The sequence below is a fragment of the Phasianus colchicus genome, chromosome 27 (assembly GCF_987193195.1).
Source record: "Phasianus colchicus chromosome 27, bPhaCol1.hap1.1, whole genome shotgun sequence".
Taxonomy (NCBI): domain Eukaryota; kingdom Metazoa; phylum Chordata; class Aves; order Galliformes; family Phasianidae; genus Phasianus; species Phasianus colchicus.
In genome coordinates, this window is record NC_143462.1 from 3,411,886 (window position 1) to 3,438,588 (window position 26,703).

Consider the following 26,703-nt stretch of genomic DNA (forward strand, 5'->3'; position numbering starts at 1 on the left):
TACATCCCCTCTGGGTGGCTCCTCATCCTGTTGGTCAGGCACAGAGATTGCTGAGACTCTCAAAGCCACACAGACAGAATAGAGGCAGAGTTTGGTAATTTAGAAGTCCCACAAAATTAAAGGCTTTTTTAATAGCAATAAGGAATAATTTTGCTCCCAAGGAAGAGTTTGGAACAATGAAAGAACAGATGGGCAGTTAAACCTCCCCACGTCAAACCAGATTTGAAAGGAGTCTCTGTGTAGGATGCAGAACAAGTAAGGAAAGTGGGATCACCAAGCCTTAACTTACCCAAGCAACTCTTCCTTAAGACAGAAGAAACAAACACTGGAGGGATGGTGAAAAAATCCACGAGAGAATTCAGCTCAAGCCAAAACCTCAGTTTGTCATCAGCCGCCACAAACTGAAGATGAATCAGATCAAAGAGCATCAGTTCTGTGTGTGATCTTTGGCTTCATCAGAGCAAAAAAGGAGACCCCTGAGGCAGTAATCCATTTTTGCAGTGTACTTCCTCCTGTCTAACTCTGTCTGCTGTGGACACCAACTTGACATTCCTATTTTGCTTCTGAAAGTCCTGAGCTGGAGCCCTGAGAGCACAATGATGGGTTGAACCCAGAGGTATAGCAATGCTTTTTCCCTTTCTCATCTGTCCCTTTCATCTTTTCTTCTAAGCTGCCTTTCTCTCTATACTGCTGCATCAGTAAGAACGAATCATGAAAGCTCAGGACAGGTCAACACCACACCCTCAGCTATAAAAGAGAAAATCCCATTTTCTGTTGACTTGGCTAAAAATTCTACTGTCCAAAACTACAATCAAAATGTATTCTACATTGATGTAACTAATGGCATCTTAACACGGTACACAGCTACATGGTTTGCCCAAGAGAGGCTGAAGAGAGACCTGACCAATGGATTCAGTGCTCTAAAGACATGGACACAGACATGGCTAATGTGTGAGCTGGGAGATGCTGCAGAAATGCTGAAAATAAGATTCCAAGGGGAGAACATAATTATAAGAGAAGGTGAAAAAAAAAACAAACAGAGCGGCTCTGAATTAAGCTAAAGCAATCCAACATTACATTACAGAGCATCTCTGTCCACACAGGTAATAGAGTTTGTAACTCATCTTTCCCATGCAGGGCACTTACCCGTAATCCAAAGTAAAAGACGAAGAAAGCATTGAAGAATTTATCCACATAAATGACTCTGTCTGGAAAGGAGAAATGGAATTGCTCTGCTCTGAGGAGAAAGCCAATGTCACAGCCAGTGGAACGAAGGGTGAAAAGAGAAAACAGTGCATTGGGTATACAGCAACATTTGGTTTGAGCTCATATTTTGATTATGAAATAGTAAAGCAGAATTTCATCACGTTCACAATTTTGTGTAATCTAAATTCCCACTTCCTCGCTGGGTTATGGAATGGTAGGAGCGGGTTTTTTGTTAGCTTTAGTGAGCATGTTCAAACTACGTTATTTATCTACCATGCAAACTCATTGGAAAGTTTGGATTTCACATATTCATAGAGTGTTTAAGTAAAAAAAACCTCCTGTTTTCCAGCAAAACCCTTTCACCTTTCTCACGTGGACTGCTTTACTCGTTTGTATTCCACTTAGTCAGCAAAACTTGGGAGCTCCTGCAGTGATTTCTCACCCAACCGCTGCTGAACATGGAGTTCTATCTGCCAAGGGAGCAGCTGAAGCAGCACCAAAGGGTTTCCAGCAAGTCTGTCAGGTTTGCTCATACTGCCCACTTAAATGTCTAGTCCAGCCCAATGACCTTGCACAGAAGAGGTTCATAGAGCATGTCGTTGGTGTAGGCTGACATCAGGAGTAAAAGCTGGCAGTGGAAAGCTGAGGGGATGAGCTTCTCCCACCAGCATCACCTGGTCCAGCAAGGGATATTGGCCTGAGTGCACACAGTGACACTGCCTGCCATAGGAAGGCAATCATACATGCATCCATCGAGCCCCTTTGAGACCCCTCTTCCTCCTCCATGCAGGGAAGATTTGAAAAGCAGAAACACAGTTAAGGAAATGAGTCCCATAGGTCAGCCCAGGTGAGTGCCTACTCTCACCTACAGGTGCAATGCTATTTGTGGAAAGAAATCCGTGTGAAAGGATTAACTGCCTGTTTATTCCTCAAAAAATAAACTGTTTCCCTTCTGAAGCCATTCCTAGCTGTTCGTCAGATTTATAATGCCTTGGGACTGAGCACAATATTGGATTGCTCTTGATGTATAATTCTGTTTCTCAGGTTTACCCCTGCTGATTGAATTCAGCTTCGAGTGCTCCACAGCTTTTATATTTTATTTATTTCATTTTATGATTCCATTTTATTTTCCCCATCCAAGCAAAGCACTGAGAACAATGCTCTGGCAAATTAAATCAATCAAAGGGTTTTACACATTAATATCTTTTCACCCCTAAGCACGTTCTATAAGATGTATGCATTTAGGTGAAGATTGGTAGAAGAAATGATGTGCTTTCTTAGACAAGTTTTGTTATTTTACTCCCATCAAATTGTTTACAGAAATCTAGACTTTAGGGAAGAGCTCCATTCCCATTTGGGTACCAAACATAGATGGCTGGATGTTCAAACGAGCTTTGGGTAGAGCGTGATGAGCTTTATTAAAAGCTTAGCATTCCCTAAATATTGCAATAGGAACAGCTGGGCTTTGAATATTTTGAAAATGTCTGTTTCAAAATGGGTTTGGGACCATTTTCAAAGCCTGTTTCCAGCTGTAGGACACAGTCTCACAGCTCTTCTGAAAATCCAGGCTTGAAGGCATAGACAAAGAACTACACATAGCAACACCTGAACAGCTGTGACAGAAAGATACATAACAGCACCCATGGGCTCCACCATCTAATACCTGTGGCCAGAAAACAGCTCTAAGAAAACACACCAGCTCGGGTTTTCTACTATTTGTTTAAATAAGCTTTTGGGATAAACATCAGTGATGTACTTACTCAGTAAGATCAATAAAATAAATGATGAGCGTGCCAATGTTCAGAAGAAACACCAGGATCATCTGAAAACACACGTATTAAAAAGGATGTTATGAGGCTTATTCTGGTAGTAATACAGATTCCATCTAAAACACCTCTTTTATTGCCTGTCTGTGACTTACAGAAAAGCAGAAGGAACACAATTCAATTACCTGCATTCTACAACAATTCCAAGAAGGGCGTTTTAGTGAGGCCTGCTCACGACCAACCAAGATCTCAACCAACACAAACCCAGGTTATCACATTGATTTGCTACTGCTGAGGGCTGTGTGCAGCTGACCCAATGGTTCCCATGCAACTCCAGTGGCCTGGTTGTCCCTGTGAAATGCCATGGAATCCACACGTGTGACTCATTCACCAAATTGGGATATACATGGTCTCCTTAGAAGGACTTTCTGAGTCATCTTCCAGACCAAATACAGTTTGTAAGTGGAAGAAGTTGAACTAGACCAAGTGAACTGCAAGTCCAGAAGGGCACACATCCATCAGTGCCTTGGAAGAGGAGCCCTGTGCTAATTGCTCTACTCACCAAAACACGTCCACTGTAGGTTTGGGCTGATAGCATCATCTGCATCCGTGTAGAGAAGATTCTTATGTAGTAGACCGATCTTTGTTTCCTTTTGTTTGACCACCAGACCTCTTTGCTCTAACAGAGGAACAAAGATTGTCATCCTTGGCCGTGCCAGACACAATTTCCTAAGTCAGCTAAAGCAAACACAGCCAGCCACCAACAAATCTGAAGTGATTGAAGGAAAGAAACAAGAGGAGCACGTCCCCCTTCAGCTAAGCATACCAGAATGCCATCTCCTCCCATGACTTCAGAGGGCATTCTATGCAAGCATTCACTGCCATCTTCCCACCACTCTTGCACCATCATTTTATTAATTGCATCAGTGAACGTTGATTTTCATCAGCTTGAAGTGATTGCTTCACAACCCGAGCCTGAAAGGAAGAGGACAATAGTGCCTCTCCACTACTCTCCCCACCCCTTTCCCATCTTATGCCAGCAGTGAACCCATTTATGCAGTTTTGATTGCGTTTTTCTGGTATAGCTTCAACTAATTCTGATCAGCTTCTGCTCTGAGTACAACACTGTCTTCTCACAGTTATTGATAACCGTAACAAATAACAAACACAGATTATTCAATGACAGAAAATCTGTAAACATGTACCAGTAAAAACATTGCTCGTAATGGGAAACACTTCACTGGCCCTTCTTCTCAGTTTCCCAGGCAGCAGAGTCTGCAAAGAGCTGACACTTAAGTACTAAACCCCACCTCTGCTCCAGCAGCCAAGAGAACAACAGAGAGTCAGGTTAATTTAACTTTTTGGCACACAGAGCTGCTTTCTGGTTGCCAGCAGCACAGGTGTTCCCTTTATCTTCAGCCCATACAACCTGGGTGAGCTGATGAGAACATCGAGTCCTCCCTTGGAAGTGATGGAGAGAAATGGGCTGTGACAGTTGTTGGAGGCAGCTTGAAGTGCCAGGCAAAGAAAAAAGCTCTTCATTCCTACAAATGGCACTGTAACTTGGTAAATAAGTGACCTGGATGTGTCATTTGAACATCCTGGTGTTAGCCTCTATTAATACCTTCTTAAAGCTTCATAGTGCACACAGGGCCAAAAGATCAGGTGGTGGATTTTTTTTCAGCATGCTTAACCCCATTCTTGTCTACTTGGTGCAAAACATGTGAAAACACCTATCCCAATGTACTGAAAAACAGCTTCTTAGGGCAATTTTCCCAGTACTTCCAGTATGCAGAGTGGAAAAGCATAAACATATATTCCTCCTGTATATTTGCATACAATAAACTTGTGTGTTTGAGAAATGGAAGGAGCATGCAAGTGCAGGTAATTGTGGTCGTGATCAAAAAGCAAGCATTCTAGTGCTGTGTGCACCTGTGTTTATCTGTGCATCCAGGAGCTGAGCTTTCTCTGTGTGTGTTTGTGCAACTAGCAATAGCTACGCTGATAAAAACCATCTTGCCCCCTCCTCTTATAAGGAGAACAAGAGTAATACACAAAGGCACTAACCTGTTCAAGCAATCTTCTTGAAAATAAAAACAGTACAATTGGGTTCTCCCAAACCCAACTCAATTTGCCATGTCCAGTGCACTAAGACATGAGGTAAAGCTTTTCCAAGCCAGTACTCCTTCCATACCAAATGCAATTCTTCAATTCTCACATCAACACACAGCATATGAAATAAGCCAAGACAGCTTTACCTTCACTTTTTTTCTCCAGATTTGCTTAAGGATGAATCTATAAATGCATCGAATTGACCTGAAAGCCAGAATGGTAAACAGACCTCCGAGGAAAATTGAAAGAGATGGAAAAATAAAAGCCAACTGAAAATGCAGTGCACAGGTGAGGCCAGATTCTGCCATGTTATGTTCTGGTCCTGACCTTCTAGAACACACACTACTCTTGTGATGCTGCAGTAACCCTAGTGCTCAGGCTGAGGTCTGGGGATGGCCAAAGCCACAATGGGAGCTTCTGAATGGGGGTTCCCATTTAGAACTGTGTCTGTGCAGTGATATTACCAAGGTAATACTTTTTCTCTCTGGAATCTCTCAGTTTACAGAGCTGGCTCATGCACAGACTCTCTGTATAAACATAAGTTGCTTATCCAGACCTGTGAAGTCTCACACATGGCACTCAAGACTCATCCATTCAGACCCCACTTCACGCTTCCTTTCACGAGCTGCAACACAGACATACTGCAGCTCTCTCCTGGGAATTTCCATTCCACTTTTGGATAGAGTCCGGATGCCGCTCAAAAATAAATACAAGCAAGATGCCCTGGCATTGAAAGAGTAGATGTCATAATGAGAGCTTTGATAGAAACAGTGAATAAACACGAGATTGCCCACATAACTCAGACAAAGGATGCATTTAGCTTGCTGTCCTGCTGGTTACCCCCCAATTATTGGTGATGAAGGACAGTCTGATCCTTTCCCTACAGTCTTTAACTAGATGGCCCTCTTTCTTCCTTCTTCTGGTTTAATAAACTTATTAATCAGAACAATTTGAACAAGAAACATCGAAGTTTCCCAGACTGTGCATACAATCACCTTGGGATGGATGTGTGTGTCATACCCACAGGTGGCAGCATTCCCTTGGAGTCCAACCACCTTTGCAAGGCCATATGTAAAACCCATTTGCTTCCCAGCATCACTGCAACCTTGGACAAAGGAAAAGACAAAGGAGAGCAGCACAGCAAGCTGTGCACTGAAAGCATTCTGTAAAATCCAGAGCTCTCATCCTGCCCCACGAGGCCTTGATATCCCACCCCCAGTGCTGTGGTGTGAGCAGTTCGCTCAGTGCCTTCCCCACTTCTGTTGAAACAGAATGTCCTCAAAAGCTCTTTTGGTCTAGCCAAGAGCTTTAAAATCTTATGAGAAGTGCAGATGAATAAATGCAATCAGACTCTTCTTCGTGCAATCAGGACAGCTGAGTAGGGAAGTGGTGATTTTGCCTAAATTGGGGGAAAAAAAAAATGTGCCCAGAAAAAAAAATAATAATAATAATAATAAATTGCAAAAGAATGGTGAAATAACAGCCCAGCAAATAGCTGGCTGGGAGGCAAAGGATGTATTATTGTAGCCTTTAATAAATACAGTAATGCTGAACGTCTGCCTTCTTCTTTCCTTTCCTCCCATGCTGAGCATCAGAGGAGTCTATGAATGATTTTAGCCAGTGGGATGTTTTGAATGGAGAGGGTGGTCCTGGGGACAGTCTGACAGCTGACAGTCAGCATCCCTGTTTTCACAGAGCCCAACTCGACACAATTGCAACCAGTTCCTCATCTAAGGCTCCAGGATGCCTCAAGTCAAGGGGTAGGAAGGATTCCACTTCTCTACCTTCCTTCCCCTGCTGCTGTAGGGCGGCTCTGACTGCAGATGGCAGCCTCTGCCCATTTTGTGGTGCTGCCCACAACTCCCAGCTGATTTCTCAGTCCGACTGTCCCCAGAGCAGAAACAGATCAGCAAATCACAGCCACTCAGCAGGAAGGAAGCGATTTATTCGCACGCACTGACACACTGCCCTGTCTGCAGCGAGGTGCAGAAGCCAGGAAAGGGAGCTCACAACAGCGAGCAGACTTGTTTTCTTTAATCTGACTAAGCTGTTGTTCATCCTGCACTGATGCAAACGTTTAGGGATAAATTATGGAAATTCATCAGGAGACATCACATGTTGTTCATTATTGGTGCCAAAATCACCTGGAATTCAGAGTGCTCTCTGAACACAAGCATTTCCAGCCCTGCCTCCCCAAGGGTTACACGCCAGTGCTGTCAATAACTGCAGGTAGGAAAACTGTGGGAGAAAAGGCCATAAAAGAATTAAGCTGGCTGGCAGGAACCTGATTTCAGGTTTTACAGACATAGAAGCCTGTGATTTAAGCCAGCTCCTTTCTGCAGCTCCATGAACACCACTGCAATGAGTCTGCACAGTGCTCAGCCACTCTCCAAAGGCAGCATTCACAGTGATGTATCACTTGGCTTCGTCTCTAATCGGTAGAATAAAAGTAGAATCAAGTAATGCTCTCCATCAGACTGCATTAGAGATCTCTTAAAAGAGAATAAATCCTTCCAAGGGTTAATTAACATTTTAAACTTCCCCTGGAAATGTGTACCTTCCCTCCAGCTCTCATGCTGGCTCCAGTTTCCCAGCAAATTCTTCTCCTGATCTTCCAGCCAAATCCCTCTGTCTATTTATCTACTGCTAGAGGAGCCATCTGTTATCAGGAGTCACCTTCCTTGCATTTGTGTTTTCATTGTGATGGAGCCCCTCTTTATTTCCTCTTCTATAGCCTGCATGGATCAAGCTCCTAATATCTTTCAGGAGAAAGATGTTTCCTAGACTTTGAATCATTTATATGGCTCTTTTATGAATCCTTCCAATTTTTCAGCATCCTCTTTGATGTGCAGACACCAGAACCTGAATTGCTATCCCAGTGAAGATCTGGCTGACGGGGGTGGATGGGGGTGGTAAGCTTATTACATTAGATCCTGTGAAAGGAAGTTCTTGATCATAAAGTGTACCAGTTTGACTGAGAGGAAAGAAGGATAAGAGGCACCAAACTGGGGAGACGCAGCCTGAAAGGATTTAACTTCTGAGTAATGAGAACATCCACAGGCACATCAGACTGGATTAAAATAAAGATACATCCTGCTGCTTCAGAGCATAAACCAATAGCTGGCAGGGATTACAAATAAATGTCTCCTTTGGGTAGATACCTCTATAATTGTTCACTGTGGAGAGCTTACATCTCCACTGAAGCAGCTGGCTACCAGCAGACCCAGAACACTGGGATTAAGGAGACCAGAACAAGTTGCTCATCTGTCTGCTATGGAGAGACATACACACATGGAAGAAACAAAGAGCTTAAAGGTAAAATCCTTATGTTATCTCTTTCTCTCTCTGTTTCTGAGCCTGTCTAGGTAGGAAAGCTAAGAGATTAAATAAAGAAACACATCACAGCCAGCATTCTCCCAGCCTCCTTCCCATTGCAGTCCTCATCCCTGCTTGGCTCCCAGTTTCACTATTCTTTGAACCTTCCAGGTGCAAAATCAAACAGATTAGTCCAAAATTTGGAAGCAAGTGAGCCAGGCTGCTTGCTCTGGGCTTCCAATTTAATAAACACGTATCTATATCTAATGGACAGTCTGTCACTTCCCTTTAATGGAAATCACCTGCTCGTCTAATTATCATTAGACAAATTGACTATGAGAGAGCCAAGGCCTTTCATCTTAATGGCACCTGCAGCAAGAGTGAAATAATCCACTAATATCTTCTCAGAAAGGCCATTATTCTGCCTAATATGAATGCACACACACACTCCACGTGACATGGGATCAAATATACCCACAAAGAAAATACTGCACAGGAATTCTCTTTACTTACACAACGTGTTTTATGAGTGAAATCATTTCTCATTTTCTCTGGACAAGGATGATTCTATAGGCTGAAATGCCCATAGTGTTACATGCAGCCCTGCTTGGTCTTCAGGAACACAGAGCTGTGTGGACATCACTGTTTCTCAGGCTCTAACAGATGATGTCTATGAGCTCAGTCAGTACAGGGTGTCTGAAGCAGCCAGATACAATTTCTGCTACAGCATTCCACATCACCACATGTAAAGTCACTGTGCCTTAAACTTCAAGCAATAGGACCCAAGATCCTATTATATAGCACAGAGGTTCAAGGGTTTGCATTGTGGGAGCCTCTGCATTTTGTTGGCACTCTCAGCTGCCTGTCTCAAGGCACATTTGCCTCACTGGCCTGTCTCATTCTCCCCCAGCACTGAATCCAAACACAGCCCATCAGTCCCAAAGCTCAGCTCACCACTGGCCTTCAAAGCTTTCTTACCCACAGCATTCATTACTGAAGGGCACTTGAGGATAATGAAGAATTTTTAAAAGCCTTATACATTCGGTTTGATTGCTGTTGATTTGGAGGCCACGTTCTCCCCAACCTGAGTAAATTTGTTCGGATAAAAGATGCCCATGTGCCTAAGGGGCAATGCCAGCTTAGCACCAAAGGCCCTGCAGAGGAAGCCTCCCAAAGCCTGGGGGCAAGCAGCTCCATAGGGGCAGCTGCACAAAGAAGTCATACTCGTGTGCTGGTAGCCACAATACCCTGAGGAGTCTCAGATCATCTTCCAAATCAACTCTGCATCCAGCTCCATGGGCACAGAGCACCTCAGGAGATGCTGAACAGCCCCAGGCTCTGCTCCCCAAGCTGCCAAACACTGCATGCAGCAACCCAGAGCACAGGAAGGTGTTTGGAGGTTGAGTCACTGCTGTGCCACGGCCATTTTCTGGTGGCTGTGCACACGAGCATTGTAGTGAATTACTTTCAGCATAAAGCAAATCAACTGCCCTTCAGTTCTCCCTCTGCAAGAAGTGCCTCCACACCTACATATTCAGCAGCAACCAAGGACATAGCAAGATAGGATCTTCTCCAATACAACCCTGAGGTGTAACAGACCCCATGGGGCACAGTCTGGGAATTAGGATGGAGGATGTGAGGGAGGAGTCTGAAATGGGTCACATAGGGATAAATTGGGCCCTCGCTGTTGGTCCAGTCCTTATCTCTGCAGTCCCACAGCACATCAGTTATTTGCAGTGTTCACTGCACAGCATGCCTATGTGGGAGGGAAATTGCACAACCCAATTTTGCAAAGATGGAGGTGAAGCAAAAGGAGGATTACACGAATTTCTCTTCCTCCCCCAAACCATGCAGGGGTTGTGAAGGTGAGTGGAATCAAAACCATGCTGCCCAAACCTCCCCAGTTCCCAATCCCCTTTTTTAGCAATGCAATCAAACTCTCCCTGCAGAAATCAGTGCTTACAGTTCTTCAGTACCTCTCATTACCCATGGCTTTTTTTTTTTTTTTTTTTTTTTTTTTCTAGTATCAGTTGGAAGCCAGATCCCTGCTTGCTTCTTTATTATGGCATTCACTGCAAGGCACCAATAGACACCAAGAGATACGATTGCATTCCACACATCCACTGCAGCTAATTTCAGTGGTGTTGCAGCTGTAAATTAAATGGAGCTCTCTGTGAAGTGTTCTCTCTTTCTCTCCTCACAACTGTCTAGCCTACATTTGGAGGCTGCCAGCTTTATTTAAAACTTACAAGCTCTGAAACATTCCTTTATTTACAGTACCAGAAAAATTATGGATAAAAGGAAACAAGTATCTCAACGTTTCTCTGATTAAATACATGGGTTGTTACTGCCAGGAGTAAAACCCACTATTTAGATGGATGAAGAATTCCGACAGTATTTCTCTCTTACTGCAAAGAGGCTGGAGATCCTCCCACAGCCATCCACTGCCAGAGAGCCCAGGAACCAAAGCCAGAACCATCAGTGCTGTGCTCAGCATCATCACTCACCCCTCTGCTCTTAAGGGCTGAGGCAGTGCAGGTGTGGTACAAGCAGTGCTACATGTGCTGCCGTTCTGATCAAAGCAGTTTGCTCTGGATGTAGGTTATTCTAACCAAAGCACATTAGACAGACCAAGATTAACATGCCTAAATGATACATGTGTTCTAATTAGAGAATGTAATCACCTCAGGCTTGATCATTACAGCTCCCTTTATGTTTAGCGTTTCAGCTGCATTAAGATCCCTGGCAGTTCTTTCATCTAACTTTTATATTCAAGGACATCAGGATTTTAATCATTAAACACCTAAACTCTATTTTTCAGGAATCTTTGAAGAATAATTATTTTCTAAGTATAAATGCTACATCTCCAAAGACTGTTTTAAAAAACCTCTCATCTCCTGCTGCTGCGTTTCTGTCAACTGTAGAAATATGGCAGTGGGAAAGTAGCTCAAATTTAAAAAAAAAAAAAAAAAAAAAAAGAATGTTTTGTCATTCTCCCTCTATTTTTTTCATCCATTTTGTCCTCTTGGAAGATCTCCATCCATAGGATCTGTCAAGGCATCAGCATTGTCAGAGCTAAGGGGATTTTCAGTTGGCATTGAGCCCTCAGGGCAGTACTACCCTAATTTGGGACTTCCTGACAGCCAGAACTCATTTCTTCTGATTGTGCTTAACGTTTCTCCTCTCACCTTTCTGCATACATCCAACTTTTCCCTTCCACGTAGGACCCCCCCCCCCCCCTCCAAATAAAATAAAATAAAATGCGTTATTTCCTTTCCAAAAACTCCACTTTTGCAGAATTAGTGGCGTGTAGGGAGAGATTCAGAAAGAGTTGGCATAAATTTGTGCACATTCATCGATACATGCATTTATTATGTGGTTAGGCTTCATACGATTCTGCAGAATGCATAAATCTGGCTGAGAATATAAAAATAGCCCCACTATCAATCTTTTTGTAGTGGGAAATGTAGATTCATTGGTGCAGGCAGAGGGAGGCGCAGGCAAAACTTTATAGCAGCTTCCATAAAGCTGTCAGCAGTGAAAACAGGCTGGTTTTTAAGCTCAGGGAACAAAGACCATATTGGCACCAGGTCCTACAGCAGGAATACTGATGAGATCCTGCAGTCAGAGGTTTGTGGCTGGGACAAGGAAACACAGATGGAGACCTTTGAGCTTTGTACCGCTGTGACTCCAGTGAGCTGTTAGAAGTGACTGCAGCCCCTCAGAATGCAGCCACAAAGCTCGTTTTCTTCTCAAAACACATCACCAGTCGTTAGCAGGGACACCAACAAGATGCATATGGACATAATTATACCTTAGCACGACGGCTCACTAAATGTATCACGGACAAAAGTGATTTAGAATTGTACAGTTGTAAGCCTTGCTTCCTTCCATGGCTATTTTGCAGCATGCATGAGATACACAACATGAACAGCCATACATAACGTGAGCAGCCCAGCAGAGGCAAAGAGAAAAGCTTCTGTAGAGAAGAACATCTGAAACTGCTGCAGCCCATGCAGGCTTCGCCAAGGGATTCCTTTCCACAATTCTAAAGCAGCTCTGTAAGCACAGGCAGAAGCCCATGAGCTGATGTCTTCTAGGAGCTTTCTGCCCTTCCCTGTTGCAGCTCACACCCAAACCCAGTTTGATAGCACAGATTTACATTAACGAGTGGGAATGCTCTCAATTGCTCTGCATTTGCCTCTTTTTAGTCCAAATCAGAGGTCACTCTTTAAGATCATCCTCTGTATCATAAAAAAAAAAAGGCAGAGGAGAAGTCTCTCACCCCTTGTGTGAGACATAGGTTGAGGTTGGAGTGTTGTCATACCAGCCTGCTGCTACCATGGACCTGCATTTGGAGATCATTGTAAGCTCTTCTGCTTACAGAGGAAACATTTAAAACTCAGGTGCATCCTCTCCTTATTGCCTGTACTTCTGTCATCTCATTCTCCCAACCAGTCCCAGACCAAAAGCCTCAATCAAGCAGAACAGGACATAAAGGTGCCTTGCTGGATGGCTGTGCTGCAGCCTCAGCCCTGCTGCTGTCACACGAGCAGACATCACAGATTGCTAAACACAGTTACAGACAATGAAGTTGGTTATTTGCAAGACTGGAACCAAACTGTTCCCATATAACCAAATGACCTCCTCAGGAATGAAAACTGAATTAAATCGCCTGGGTTATATCTCGTAATTAGAGGCTTAAAATATCTTTGGCACACTATTTCTGTGTGTTTTTCCCCTTCTGATCACTCAGAGAATTAATGTGATAACTCTGCAGCAAAATCAAAAGTACCTGAGCATCCCCAGGCTCCATCTCTTAACTAACAACAAAGTGGGCAATGCAATACTTCAATATAAACACCGTGAAAAAATGTAAACACTGTGACCCCGACTGCATTTTTCATGTAGTCCGTGGCAGACGTGATCCAAAGCCCTTTGAAATTCATATAAAAGTCCTTTCAGAATCTGTTTGAATGTCATCGAGTTGCGCCGCGATGGTTTCTCAGTAACGTGGCACTTGTTGCACCTGAATACTAATAATTCAGAATAAAGAGAGGAACGTGCCTTTTGAGACTGGTGCTCCAGACACTGGGAGCAGTCAGGAAGAGGCAGAAGGTTTTTTCTCCCATCTGCCATCTTCTATCGCTTTGAAGGACATGAATTGTTTGTATGCAGGAAAGTAAATAGAGCGTTGCATAGTGTTCTTCACAAAGTGCTTTGCTGTTGTATGTTCCTATCCCAATCTGGACAGACAGCTGCCACATCTGGGAAGTTTCCATATCTACCATTTCTTGGCTTTATCCCACTTCCCTCAGTTACCATCTCTTTGGATGGGTTATCAGAACATCTGCACTTCCGACCTGTGTCTGCCCCTATCAGCCCAGCCAGATTTATTATTATGGTCAAGGAGGTCTTGTTTTCCAAGGAGGGCTGGGGAGAGCTGCCATGAGGAAGCAGCAGCTTTTCCCAAAAGGCAGTGTTGCCCATCATGGCACGGTGCTCTGCAGCCTTAGGCAACCTCTGCACTGAACTAGTGGAAGCAACAGACCCTCAGATCTTTGTGTTCTGTATGTTTTCAGTCCCAGCTTGCCTGCAGGAAGGGAGTCTCTCTTTTCTTATTACTGCAGTTCAGTGATATTCGGTGGCATTTGCCTACCAGGAGTGCAGCATGAGCCAAAGATGCCACAACTCTGCATCCGTGACAAAAGGCCGTGCATTATTTTAAAGGAACCTTATGGCCACGAGGCTCCCAGTGCTGATACATCATCTGCAAGATGGCCAGGAAGCAATCCTGCAAACCACGCAGTGTAAAGCAGATCTCTAATTCCATGCACTGCAGACTGCATCACCCAAACACGAGCTGAAACATCACCATGCCTCCAGCTGAGGATTTCCCCTATTATTAGAAAAAAAACAATTACTTTTTTCCAATCTGGAACACAAATACTGGAGGTGACAAAGTAGTGTGTGTGTTCTCTTCCTCTCATAAACTTCTCTCTCCAGTAGGTGCACCACAGAGCTGCTAATAAAATCTCTATCTATGGTTCACACGCGTTTCAATATCACTTCCCTGCAACTGAGTCTTGTGAATGGAAAGCAAATTAAAATCATGATAAAAACCCAGACAGATGCTATCCGTATTGTTAACTGCTTGGCATACCTCGAGATGCTTTTCTGTCCTTTGGGAATGGCCGTGCTCATTTTTCTCACTGTAAAGCTATAACAGTTACTGCCTTCAAGCAGGAGCTACACATTGTTCTGTTTGGACATGGGAAGGGAGCCTGGCAGATTACAATTAATTTCCTTGTACTTCTTCCTCCATTTCTACTCAGTAATGCACAAATTCTCTGCTTTCCTTGATCTTTTTTAAGAGTAACCACAAATGTCCAGTTGCTCTTCTGCTTACAGAGGAAACATTTAAAACTCAGATGCATCCTCTCCTTATTGCCTGTACCTCTGTCATCTCATTCTCCCAACCAGTCCCAGACCAAAAGCCTCAATCAAGCAGAACAAGAGATAAAAGTGCCTTGCTGGATGGCTGTGCTGCAGCCTCAGCCCTGCTGCTGTCACACGAGCAGACATCACAGCAAAGAAACAGTCCCACTTCTTATCAACAGAACGCTTCAAACTCGAAATAGAAATGGTGAGCTACAGCTACAGCCACAACTCGTGGGTTAAAACAGCTCAGGGTGGCAGCTTTACCTGAGAGCATCCTCCCATTTCAGCCCCACAGCCCTGACCTGGAGCTCTGAGCTCTCCCTCGAAGTGGCAGAAGTTCCCCTCGTTTTGGTTCTGAAGTGGAAACGAGCACATTTCCCTTGATTTGTGCTCTCCTTTTCCGTCGACGGTTTTTATTTTCAGAGCTTTGTGAATCGGAATGATTACGCACAGCAAGACTTATTAAGATACCGTAATTAATTTAATCAATGAAATAATTTCTAAATGCGTTTTTAAGTATGTTTATTTTTTATATAGCTGCCTGATTTCCTAGGTATATACCGAGCTATTGACATTTTGCAAGGCTTGCGTTTATAAATAGCACATTCCTAAAGCACTAAACTTAATAGAATCCTTTTAGAAAACCTATTATGGTCTTTAATGTAAGCTAAAGTTTTATTACTTTTTTTGTAATTACAGTGTTTGCTTTGCAGAATTAATTACCAGCTGGCTTCAACCTGAACAACTCCTCACTTCAAGCTTCTCTTTCTCTCTCACAGCTATGTTCCATGTCTGGGTCATTGGCATAATTACTGAGATTAGGGGAAACAGGTAGATTGTTTTCTGTATTCTCTTGTGTACTTGACAATGAACATTTCCTCATCAAGTATTCTACTTTGAATGAGACCTTGAGCAAAGGAAGGTAACGCAATAAGAAGAAGAAAAACAAAATACTGCTTTTTTTAGCCCCCCCCCCCCTTCTTCACAGGCTTAAGCACTTGAAAGGGCATACAGGGCATTATTATCTCAAATTCTGTCCTGTTTTTTTTTTTTTTTTGGCTCAGAGTTGGAAACTTAGAAAAAGGACAAGGAGAATTGTAATTATATGACATTATTGCAATGACTACATGAGGGTCTCACCATCGTGGGTTACACACTCGTGGTAGAGCCCTACGACCTCTGCACAACAGCAGGAATGTCCTACAGACATCAAATAGGAGCATTCTCCTGAAAGGGAAACACATTTCAAAGCAGTTCTTCCAGGTGGGTACATCAGAGCCTCTCACTCACATTGCTGTGCATGGCACACAGCTCTGTTACCAATCCAACAGATGGAGAAGCTGAGCAGTGAGGCAGCACATGACATGAAAACACCATTCTGATCTTTACTGTAGAAGATGGAAGTTCTCACACAGCACACTGCTTCAGCAGTATTTTTTTTTTTCTTTTTTCCTTAATCAATGTTTGGACATGGAAAATAAACCAGAACGCATCTATGGCCTCCAAATGAGCTGGTAGAAACCTGCAGCAAAACAGGCTTTAATTCCACAAAACAACACACCCTGCTTCTTCACCCATTTTCACACACATATATAAAGTCTGATTCAATTCCATAAGTTAAAAACCACACGTGGACACATGCAAAGCCCCAAATTCTCATCACATCTCAGTACCCAGAGCTGGGTGCCATGGATTTCTTGCTGGAACACCATCATCAGAAAAGGACCTGGTTGTATTTTTGCAATCTGATAGCAAGTGATTCACATCATGCATATTCTGACACATTTAAAGGGCATAACGACCACCAGTTATTCTAAATCTCTAACCCAAACAAATGCTTCCATTCTATATTCTGTGAAAAACCCACAGTCTCAGGAAGGAAACAATTGCAATCCATCCATGCTTCCCTGGAACAAGATGCAAACTCCTTTTTTTTTCTCCTGCTGAGACCGCAGGTCATTAACATTGTTAATGTTCTCTCTAAAACTGTTTGGAGAATGTGACAAGTCTAATTTGTTACTGACAGAGCAGTTGGGAGTGTGTTTAAAATGCATCACTCTTGCCATTGTATCCTTTGGATGGATACGTGGCTGCTGTCAGGTGCATTTGCTGTTTTGTTAAAGATTATCTGCTGCTTCATCCATCTTTTCTGTTAGCTCCAGAAGGAAAAGCTCCACATTCTGCTCAACTTCATTTCTGTTTTTAGATATAGAAAACCCACCTTTAAAATACAACCATCACAGCCCCAAGGCTAAATGTGGGGACCCAGAAGGTTCCACCTTAGAAACAAAAATCTGCACCTTTTGCTGCCCAATTTGAACATCATCATCATCATCATCATCCAAAACCAAACTAAACAGCAATTCAGACAACAAAAAAACCCAACACACAAAAGAACCCCCAAAACCCACAAACCTATGCTTGCATTACAGCATAGATGTACTTTTATTCCACGCAGTGAGAGAGACTACAGCTCCGTTGGAGATTTAGTTGGTCTCAAAGCTCATTTGGAGTTAAAAGCCCATAAGTAAGATCTGATAGTTTAATGCATTCCTGCAATGAACTGTAATTTGCTAGGAAATGGATAGGATAATATCATTCTTGAGATCAACTGGAGGTCAGCGCGTTAAATTTCAGCTCTAAGTGTTGGTACAGAGGGATTCAATGAGGAATGGGTGACACAGTTCAGGGGCAGTCACAATCTATGTGACACCTGTAGGGAAACTCAGGTCAATTATTAATCCCAGCATTTGTAATGAGATAAAGGCAGCAGGAAAAGGGAGTCACCCAAGAAAAGCAAATAGCCAGAAGTGTCAGGAGAACAAAAAAATAGGAACTGCTGGGTGAACATTTAACCAAATATTCATAATTTAACAGATTTGAAACACTGACTGTGGGCACCAGTTGGTATTTTCTGTATTGAGAAGTGAAGAAAAAAAAAAAAAGGGTTAATTTTGATTAGAAAATGAGATAGGACAGAAAGAACTATCGTTCCCCTCTGAGGACACTGCTGTAAGCTTTATGGGTAAACTAGCAGCAGAAAGACCAAAAGTAGTGAATTAAGGGGAAAAAGTGTTCAAATACCCCAGACTGATCAACTTTGAAGGTAGGCATGAAGACACAGCACTGAACAAACACACTGCATGACAGCAGCAGGAGAAGCAGAGAGCTGAACTTCAGAAGGGATTTGTAAAGCCAAAGGTGAGGCTAATGCATCTTTAGGATTAATGTAGTCATAACGTAATGCTGCAAAGAGCTGGTCATAAATTGCCTCAAGGGAAGGATATGACAATGGGGAATCTGTGTGGAGTTACTGAATAATAGTATCAGAGCATCTGCTATACAATATGGTTTGAACTTTTCAAAGCCTGTTGTATAACTCACTTGTCATTTGGGCTGAGGAACAGATGACAGATCTGCCATGAATGCTCAAAAACAGACCTATTAATTTTATTTTATTTATTTTTTTTCCTCCAACGAGAAGTTTCTAGACCAGCTGTTCTCACTGAGAGTGTTTTAGCAAACAGATCAGCCTCCACTTTCAGAAAATACATACAGCAGAACCTGGTAAAGGCTCCTGGAAAAGCAAGAAAACGTTCAAAATGGAAACTGTGGCATCTTCACTTAGTTTATAGAATGAAGTTTATTACCAACCTATGGAGGAACATAAGCTGGAAGGACCAGCTGAGCCATCAGACTTAAGCTTTCATTGTATGAAGGTAACAGCAGCAATGCCAGGTATTAAACAGCACAGCTAGAGAGGATTTTCCTCCCCCTTCCAGCAATATTCCATGTCTGTTCTGAGATAACAGGACAGGGAGGGCTGCCAGCACTGCTGCCTTCCTTCCAGCCAGTGTCTGCATGTGAACTCAGCATCTATTTGAGAAAATCCTCATCAAGGTCCCCAAGTGATTGCTATGCTCCTCTGCACAGCAGCTGTTGTCTTTGGGTGCTGAGCTGATGGAGACTTCAGGAGTCTTCCAGCTGACTTTGGGGAAGCCATTTAGGTTCTTTCCAAAGAACCTCAGTCCTTGCTTCATTTCTTAATGAAAATGATCATCTCCTATCTAGATCTTTCCTGAACTGTCACAGTGATTCCTCAAGAACTCGAGAACAAAGCGTTTTGATCATTAAAAAATAAAACACAGGCAAAGCAAAGATGCTCGCAGTGACATCTTAGATGTTTTATAGATTAAGAGACTTGTGGATAACAGACTTTCCTTGTCATCTCTTCCTCAGCTGTTTCCTTTAACTGAGGTTAACTCTAACTAGAAAATAATTAAGGTAGTTTACAGAGGCCAGCCTTCCATCAGGACTATCTGAGTCACTTTCTCATCCTGGGTCTCCATATTGAGAGATTCTGCATGCAAAGAAATGAAGCATATCTCCCCCTAGGTTAAAGTGACTTTATCAGAAAGGGACAGCCTTAATTCTGTATTTCTTTATATCTATGAGGGTCTTTTAATTAACTTTCAGGTTACTCAGCAAGATGAGTGCTATATAATCTGTTAGATTAGAGTTAGATTAACCATTTCCTTATCACCAAGAACCACATTTTACCACTGCAGCACCCATTCAAAGGATGAGGGGCGTTTGAGGGCTGTGCAGATGCAGCTCAGCTCATGGCAGAGACCTGCAAGCCCCACACAACTGAGGTTTAAAACTTACAGATGCAGAAAACTGAAAGAAACCTTCGAATGCAATGCTTAATCCAAGCAATCCAAAAGCAATTCTGTTGGCATTTGTGTTTTCTGACGAGGAGGCTGCAGAAACAGTTTACATATAATTGCATCCCCTCTATATATTTGTGTCGTACGTCTTTCTGAGGCCACTCAAAATGGAAAGGTGACTTGCTTTCACTCCAACCTGAGGGAATGCACATTACTTCTCACATAACAGCCCTGACAAATACGAATTTTGGATTAGCACTGATCAGACAGCACAGCTGTTGTCCCTTGAGGATCAGCAAATAGGACACGTGCAAAAAATTAAGGAAACGATGCAGATTTTTAAATTGTCTTTTGTTCTGATTTGTTTTTTCCTTAGTAAGCTCTTACTGCCTATATCAGCTCATCTGCTGTAAATGCAATTCAGCAGGGAGAACAAGGAAAGAGACTTTACATTTGAAGCAATTCTTCAAGTTACCACAATTTTAGCACAACGTTACTTGGATCCACACACTGGAAGTGTTTGATTAATGGATGGATTTCAGAACTCGCATCCCTCTCACTGATACTCCTCATAGCTCTTAATTGGAAACCACGAAGGTCCCTCTTACACTGCTGGGGGTTTCTGTGGGAATACAAGGCAGTAAGAAGCATTTCCTGGTGACTGAAGGAAAATCACAGCCTCATCCTTGCATACAGATGACATGCAGTTCCCTATAGGGACAACAGCTAACACTGCTCTCATCTCAAGAAATGACATTCCTTGACTTCTTTCCTTAGACTTGCAGCAGATTTTCAACCTCCATTTCCCATATGTTGCAGTAACCAACTTTGACATCCAAGTATTATTACCAAGGGGTGAATGAAAGAAGACCAGACTTTGGCAAATGACATCACCTCATTTGCCCATCAAGACGTTATCATGACTCCAGCCAGCATCTGGAGAAGCTAAACTTTCAAATTTAAACAATTGTGCCCAACTATCATGAGAATTTCCTCCTGGGCCCCATCCCCACCCTCTGTGCACAGTTTAGAGGGTTGTAAGAAGTAGGAATGGAAGATGATTCCATGTTTCCACACTGAGATCCCATGACACAGAACTCCATCCCTAGCAGGATTTTGTTCTTATCAAAGAGTGACAAGGGTTGATATGGGCACCTGATAGGAATAAAGCAGTCAATATGCATTTTTCTCTTATGGCCCCTTGTAAATATACTACCTGCTTGCCCAGTAAGGTAGAAAATAGATGGTAAATCAGCAGAAAGCATTCCCAGATGAGATCTATCGAGATGGGAAGAATACTATCTTGCTTAAAAGCAAATTTTATATTTAGGCAGGATGCTCTTCCCTGGATTTTATTGTGGAGAAACCCCAATGTGTAGGAAAGCCTGTGATGTGCAGTACCACTACAATCCAGTCTTTCCACACAAGAATATTCTTTCTGCTTGCTTTCTTAGGAGAGAAAACGTGCAGCCTTCATCATTATCTGACAACTCCAGCCTGACACCTGAGAAGCTATTCAAACCAAGCACACAGTTTGTCAGAACAAGAGTGATATTTTACATGAAGAATAATGGTAAGATGTCGAGTAGCATGCCAGGGAAGCATTGGGATGGCATTGGCAATTTGAATACTGTCTTTTATCAGAAAAAAAAAAAAAAAATCAAATCAGAAATCCTTTTGTGCATCTAAACGTGGAGTTAAGTTGCACAAAAGCCTCAGCTCTTTGCCTACTGCTGAAGCAGTGCAGCTTCAGCCTGTGAGCCCAGTTACCATCACATGCATGGAACCTCATGCATCAAGGGTCATATTGGAGCTCCTTGTCTGCAGGGCTGATATCTCACCTCCAGTGCATCTCAGCACCTCCTACCAGCAGAGAAAGCTATTGCTGCCATGGTAGGGACATCAGCCCCACAATAGGATGCATGGAAGATTTACCCAAAATCACTGACACTTCTGTTGTTATGGAGCTCCACCAACAGGGCTTGTGAAGCTTAAATATTTGTGGAGTCTTCGTATTTAAAAAAAGCAGGCAATACTACAGCAGCACTAATAGTGGAGACCCATTTCATCCGGCTGAAGGTCATGAAAGATCTGTAGCATATGGACAGAATGGGCAACAAGTTTTAAGACAACTTTCAGCCATCATAGCCTATTTAAAGTAACCAGAGCTGAAGTTGAAAAGAAGAAGCAGTTTCAAAAACAAAAATGAGAATTGGGAGGAATTAAAGCATTCAGGCATGCTTTATACTTGGAGGAAGTAGGCAGTACCTGATAACTTGCACCATCCAAGGCCTGATGATTAGACACCATTCCATCACACAGTGCAATAAAAGCAGCATGTCAGACTTGTGACTTCTCCATAGCTAAAGAGCTCTCTCTCCTGTGGTTTGGGAGTAATTTAGCACGGTCTGCATCCCTAACAGTATCAAGCAAGATGAAACCTCAGAGCAGAGGTGGTGTCAGCCAGCAGATGGTACTGCAGGCTGCCATACTGCAGCTGCTGTCAGCTTGCTGTATGTCAAGCTGTGGGGCCTGAGCCGTGGCAGCAGTTGGGCTCTGCCTGCTCTCTCCCTGAGTTCTGATGTCAGGAGACAGGCAGCTCATTATACCAAGGAGATAGCTGCAGAAAGTCAACTTTTTCAGGGAGCTGAAGGAATGAGTTGTCACAGTAATCTGGATGGGCAGTGAAAAGCATCATCTGTGCTCCTGACAGAGCCATTTCCTACTGCCACACAGGTGAGGGGAGTGAGGGCAGCCACATGTTTCCTCGTGGCTGGGAGATGCTCTCAGTCCCTAAGAACTGGAGCCCACCCCCATGCAGTGCATCAATATACACCATCAGCACCACTGACACTCAGCTTTATCCTGGTAATTAGTGCAGGCTCTTCCATTCTTAATTGCTTTCCCAGGGAATCTAGAAGATGCTTGTCTACACAGTGAGTTTCAGCAGCACTCCAGACCACGTTGGCTTGGCTGTGATGCAATACTATCTGTATGCTTTTCTAGCCAGATAAAGAGATGCTGAAAGCCAATTCTCACTGGTCAAAATAGGCCACATCTCCTTGCATTTTGTAGAGACACAAATTGAGCTCATGGAAGCACTACATGGTATGGCAGATTTGCTTGCTTCAAGAGATTGGAAGTTCACCAAGTCAAGGGGAGGCATTTTCTTTGACACCTCAGTCTACTGGTTTTGATTTTTCTTCCTCTCCCCCAGAGATGAATTGCATTGCTTATTGAACACGAAGATTTTTGTATCACAAGATAGGTGATGACCCACTTTAGAATTGTATGATTGGCAACTGAAAGGGAGAAATGTACTTTAATTACCAGTCTCTCTGGGGAAGATTTTAAATTGTTGAGCTAACTCTAATGTGACAGCACTTTAAAGAGCTTCAAAATGAGAAAAGAAAACAAAATCCACTAAATTTACAGGTCCACAGTGCATCATTTGGAACAGCTGCTGGAATCTGTACTGAAGTATCTGTTCCTCCTGGGGACCCATCCTCCATTCTTTTGGAAATGTACCACATCCTGTCTAACTGAGAAACAATTCACTCTTAATTAATGACTATCACTGTTTCCTCTAATTACCCACACTAATTGGGAGAGTCAAGATACCCCAGGTTTAGACCTGTCTGCACCACTGATTCTCTGATGAGTTAAACAAGTCACTTTCATTAATGCTTTCAGAAGTGGTACTCTGAGGTGTGATCTCAGATTCTGAGCTGTCACAGCCACTGCTGGAACCAGAAGTGAAAAAAAAACTCATTGGAAAGCTGTAAGGTTGTGCTTGGAATTTGTTAAATTCATTACAATCCCGCATTTCCCCATGCTTCAGTCTCATCTTCTATAGACTGCCAATAACTTACCGGTGATGACTGAACAGACTGAATATAATGAGTTAAAAACCAGGTTCTATTTTTTTCCAAACCAATGCTACCTTCAGCACACAGCAGTCAATTCTCCCACCTGGGTACTGACCACATCCTTCAGCACAGCATCACCCTGTGAACCAAGCTTCCCAGTGAACCAAGACCCCTTCCCAATTTGAAGATGACCATATACACACTACAAAGAAAGCAGCCATTTCAATACCAATTCAGAGCCCTTGGCTCACAGTTTATGTGTACTGAATACCCAAGTGGGAGCTTGGGATGTGCAGCAAGGTCTGAAGCCCCAGTTTACCATGCTAAGCACCATGCCATCCTTCTATCCTTGCCTCAGAACTTCAACCAAGGCAGCTGTCCTTCTGCTTTGCTGCTTTGTTCAGTGGCTCACATGCCCAGAACTGTTCATGGCACTTAAATAGCTGTTTCTTCTTTGCCTTCCCCTTTCACATTGAGGTTTTAAACACTGAAAAATGAACAGTGGAAAAAAATTTCCTCAGTCAGCAATTTGCAATCTATTACGGCAATTAATCAAAGACATACTTTGTCAAGTTCCCCTTGTTCTCTTATGCTTTATGATCGTGTTGTTATTTCATCAACACAATAAAAAGGGATTAATCTTCATTGCTGGGAAAATTACTTTCAGGGCACAGGGTAGCAGCCTTAGCTATGCTACTGATCCTGTGGTCCAAATCAATCCCTGAGAGCAGAATTAATTACTTTTAACTGGGATACATTCATTAAGTCCTAATAAGAGCATTTTAGTTTTGCACATTACGATAATACAAATCCATCATTCAGGGCAGTATATTCATACAGCCACTGCAGGTTCAGCAAGCAAGATATTAGGGTGACTTACAGACTTGTTGGGGTGACTGTATGTAATGATGTGATGTGCCTATGAAAATATCAGCAACGAAGGACTACAACAGCATACTGAAAAGAGGAGCCTCAGTTACGACACTTCCTAATATACTGCAAAGCAGAAACCATCATTTAGTCTCTATCACAAAGCCTAACGTGGCAAATCATCACCTGGAAACTACAAAGCACGTGCTTCACAGTGCAGTTTGGCTTACTTTGACATTTTTGATACCCGTGATCAATACCAGGCCATGCAACTTCATCATGAAGATTTTAAAATGTAGGAAGCCAGCTAGGAGAGGATGTGCAGGATGCTTGTGCAGCCACACAGCTCATCCTCAACTATCAGAATTGTTCTCATGCTCTCCAGAGGTTTCCTGTAGCATCAACTCATCTTCAGTTTGTCAGCCTTGGGGTTGACAGTCCCATGCAGGGCTTCCTGCTAAGTATATCCAAGGATATATAATAATTAAGTCATCCCCCCCAGTCTTGCCTGGGCCAACCACGTGTAAGAACCCACTATCCAGTAATTTAACAGAGCATCAATTTTTGTCATCCATAATGATGTCCATAACGGTACCACAGCATCTCATTTCAATGCTCATAAATATATATATATCATTTGTTACCATGCTCTCACTGAGTTTTTTTTTTGTTCCCCCCACCAGGACTGTCCAAACATGAATGCTATAGATATCAGAAATATTTGCAAGTCACTTACAACATCCTAAATCTTAATGCTGACAGTGGAACTTCGAAGCACTGAGTTCGTGTTCATTGCTTTTCTCATTGCTCAACACTTTGCCCTTATCGTTGGCTCACTGCCCACTAAATATTGATTAACCACAGAAACTCCTTCGCCAGCACTGTAAAACCAGCCATAATTTACATTCAGGAAAGAAGTTCTGACAGGGCCAATAACAACCTTAACACCTCGTGGGCTCTCGTTACCAAGTAGACAGAGGGTTCATTTTACCACCTCAGTAAATAATTGGTCTCAGCTTAAAGTTCTTGTCCTTAAAAGGATTTCTAACAAGATTCATACAGGAAAAGAAGCAGTACCAGCCTCAGGTACCTCTACAAACACACACAGGTCTTATGTATGGTTCAGACCAGAGCACATCTGGACCCTCAGTGGATCAGATTCTGTGCAGCTCAGAGGCATTCACAGCAATGCACCCCAACCCCAACTCAACATCCCAGAAGGGATGCAGGGAATACGATGGAAACCTCACTTTGGTTTCAGCTTGAGGAAAACTTTGTTTTGTAAGAGCAGAACTCGGATATAATTCCTGTTCTCCACTACCTAAAGGATGAATGGGTCATTTGCCAGGTCTTTATTTCAGTTGCAATCCATCCTGTGCTACAACACAGCATCAGCCTCACAAAGGCATTCCTGTGCTATAGCCTTCCCAGCTCTGATTACAGCTCCTAATGAATACCTCCTCCAGTGACCATTAGAAGGAAAAAATCCTTTTCTCTACCAGCTTGCTTCTTGCTCCCAGGACTTTCTTTAAAAGCTTTCTTACAGAATATGCACTGATGATTTATCAGCTTAATTCCTGCCCCAGCAGCACACCACGCTGCTTGCTACGATCTGGAGCTCATGCACTGCTAGAGCTTTAGTTGCTACAGATTGTTTTCCTGATTAGAATGCAGAGCTGAGCTGCTTTTTACACTCTTGCTGATCTTCTCAATCATAAATGAATGCAGAAATAACCATTTTGACCACCACCATTCCCCCATATTCTGGAATCGTTGGTTATTCGCACTTAAAGGACTTCAGAAAACTGCTCTCTCCTAATGCCTCAAGGAAGTGCTTTTAAACCCATTCACATACAATCATCATTAGAGCTCCGTTTTGGACAAACTTTGGACTCAATTAGGCTCCTCTTCACTCCTCTCTGCTTTCAATAAGACAGGTGCATTAGAAAGAAAAGCACCCTACAGTTCAACAGCTGCAATCTCCCCTCATGACATTCAGTTTCTTCAGCTTTAAAAGCTCCTGTAAACTTCCCTAACAGCTCATGAAATGGGTAAACCATACCTTGAGTTACAACGCCTCTGCATTAAAGTGATCATAACAGATTAGTGATGACAAATCCAAAGTAATTGATTTTTTCATTTCTCCCTCCTCCAACAAGCTTCAACTAATAACGATAATTATGTGAAAGTATTTCCATCAGGATGTTTGTACATTTCTGGCAGTAAAATCAATTGTTCCAAGGACAAGTTTTATTGTAGGAATTAATCACTGCTCTCTTCAATTACTGTATCATACAATTATCAATGATATTCGTGATGTAATGTATGCAGGGGGGTATCTTAATTGCAAAACAAGGCTGTATAGTAACTATACCATGCTTTAGGGGAGCAAGTGGATGAGAAAACATGACTGAGGATACAGCATAGAGATGTGCATGTTCTGCCAAGCCAAGA

General features: G+C 42.8%; 1 protein-coding gene across 3 annotated transcripts in view; it reads right to left on the bottom strand.

Annotated features, from left to right (window-relative positions):
- Positions 1-26,703, bottom strand: part of KCNU1 (potassium calcium-activated channel subfamily U member 1) — a 72,844-nt gene that overhangs the window by 36,187 nt on the left and 9,954 nt on the right. Inside the window, exons 1-5 of one of the 3 annotated variants that reach the window (XM_031602221.2) lie at positions 5,231-5,411; positions 3,535-3,651; positions 2,967-3,028; positions 1,147-1,237; positions 290-401 (exon numbers count right to left, since the gene is read on the bottom strand). In XM_031602221.2, coding sequence (XP_031458081.2) covers positions 290-401; positions 1,147-1,237; positions 2,967-3,028; positions 3,535-3,651; positions 5,231-5,392 — 544 coding nt within the window. In that variant the 5' untranslated portion in view covers positions 5,393-5,411. Of the gene's footprint in view, positions 1-289; positions 402-1,146; positions 1,238-2,966; positions 3,029-3,534; positions 3,652-5,039; positions 5,168-5,230; positions 5,412-26,703 lie in introns of those variants that run through there. The other 2 variants (XM_090125788.1, XM_031602223.2) reach the window with 2 other exon arrangements.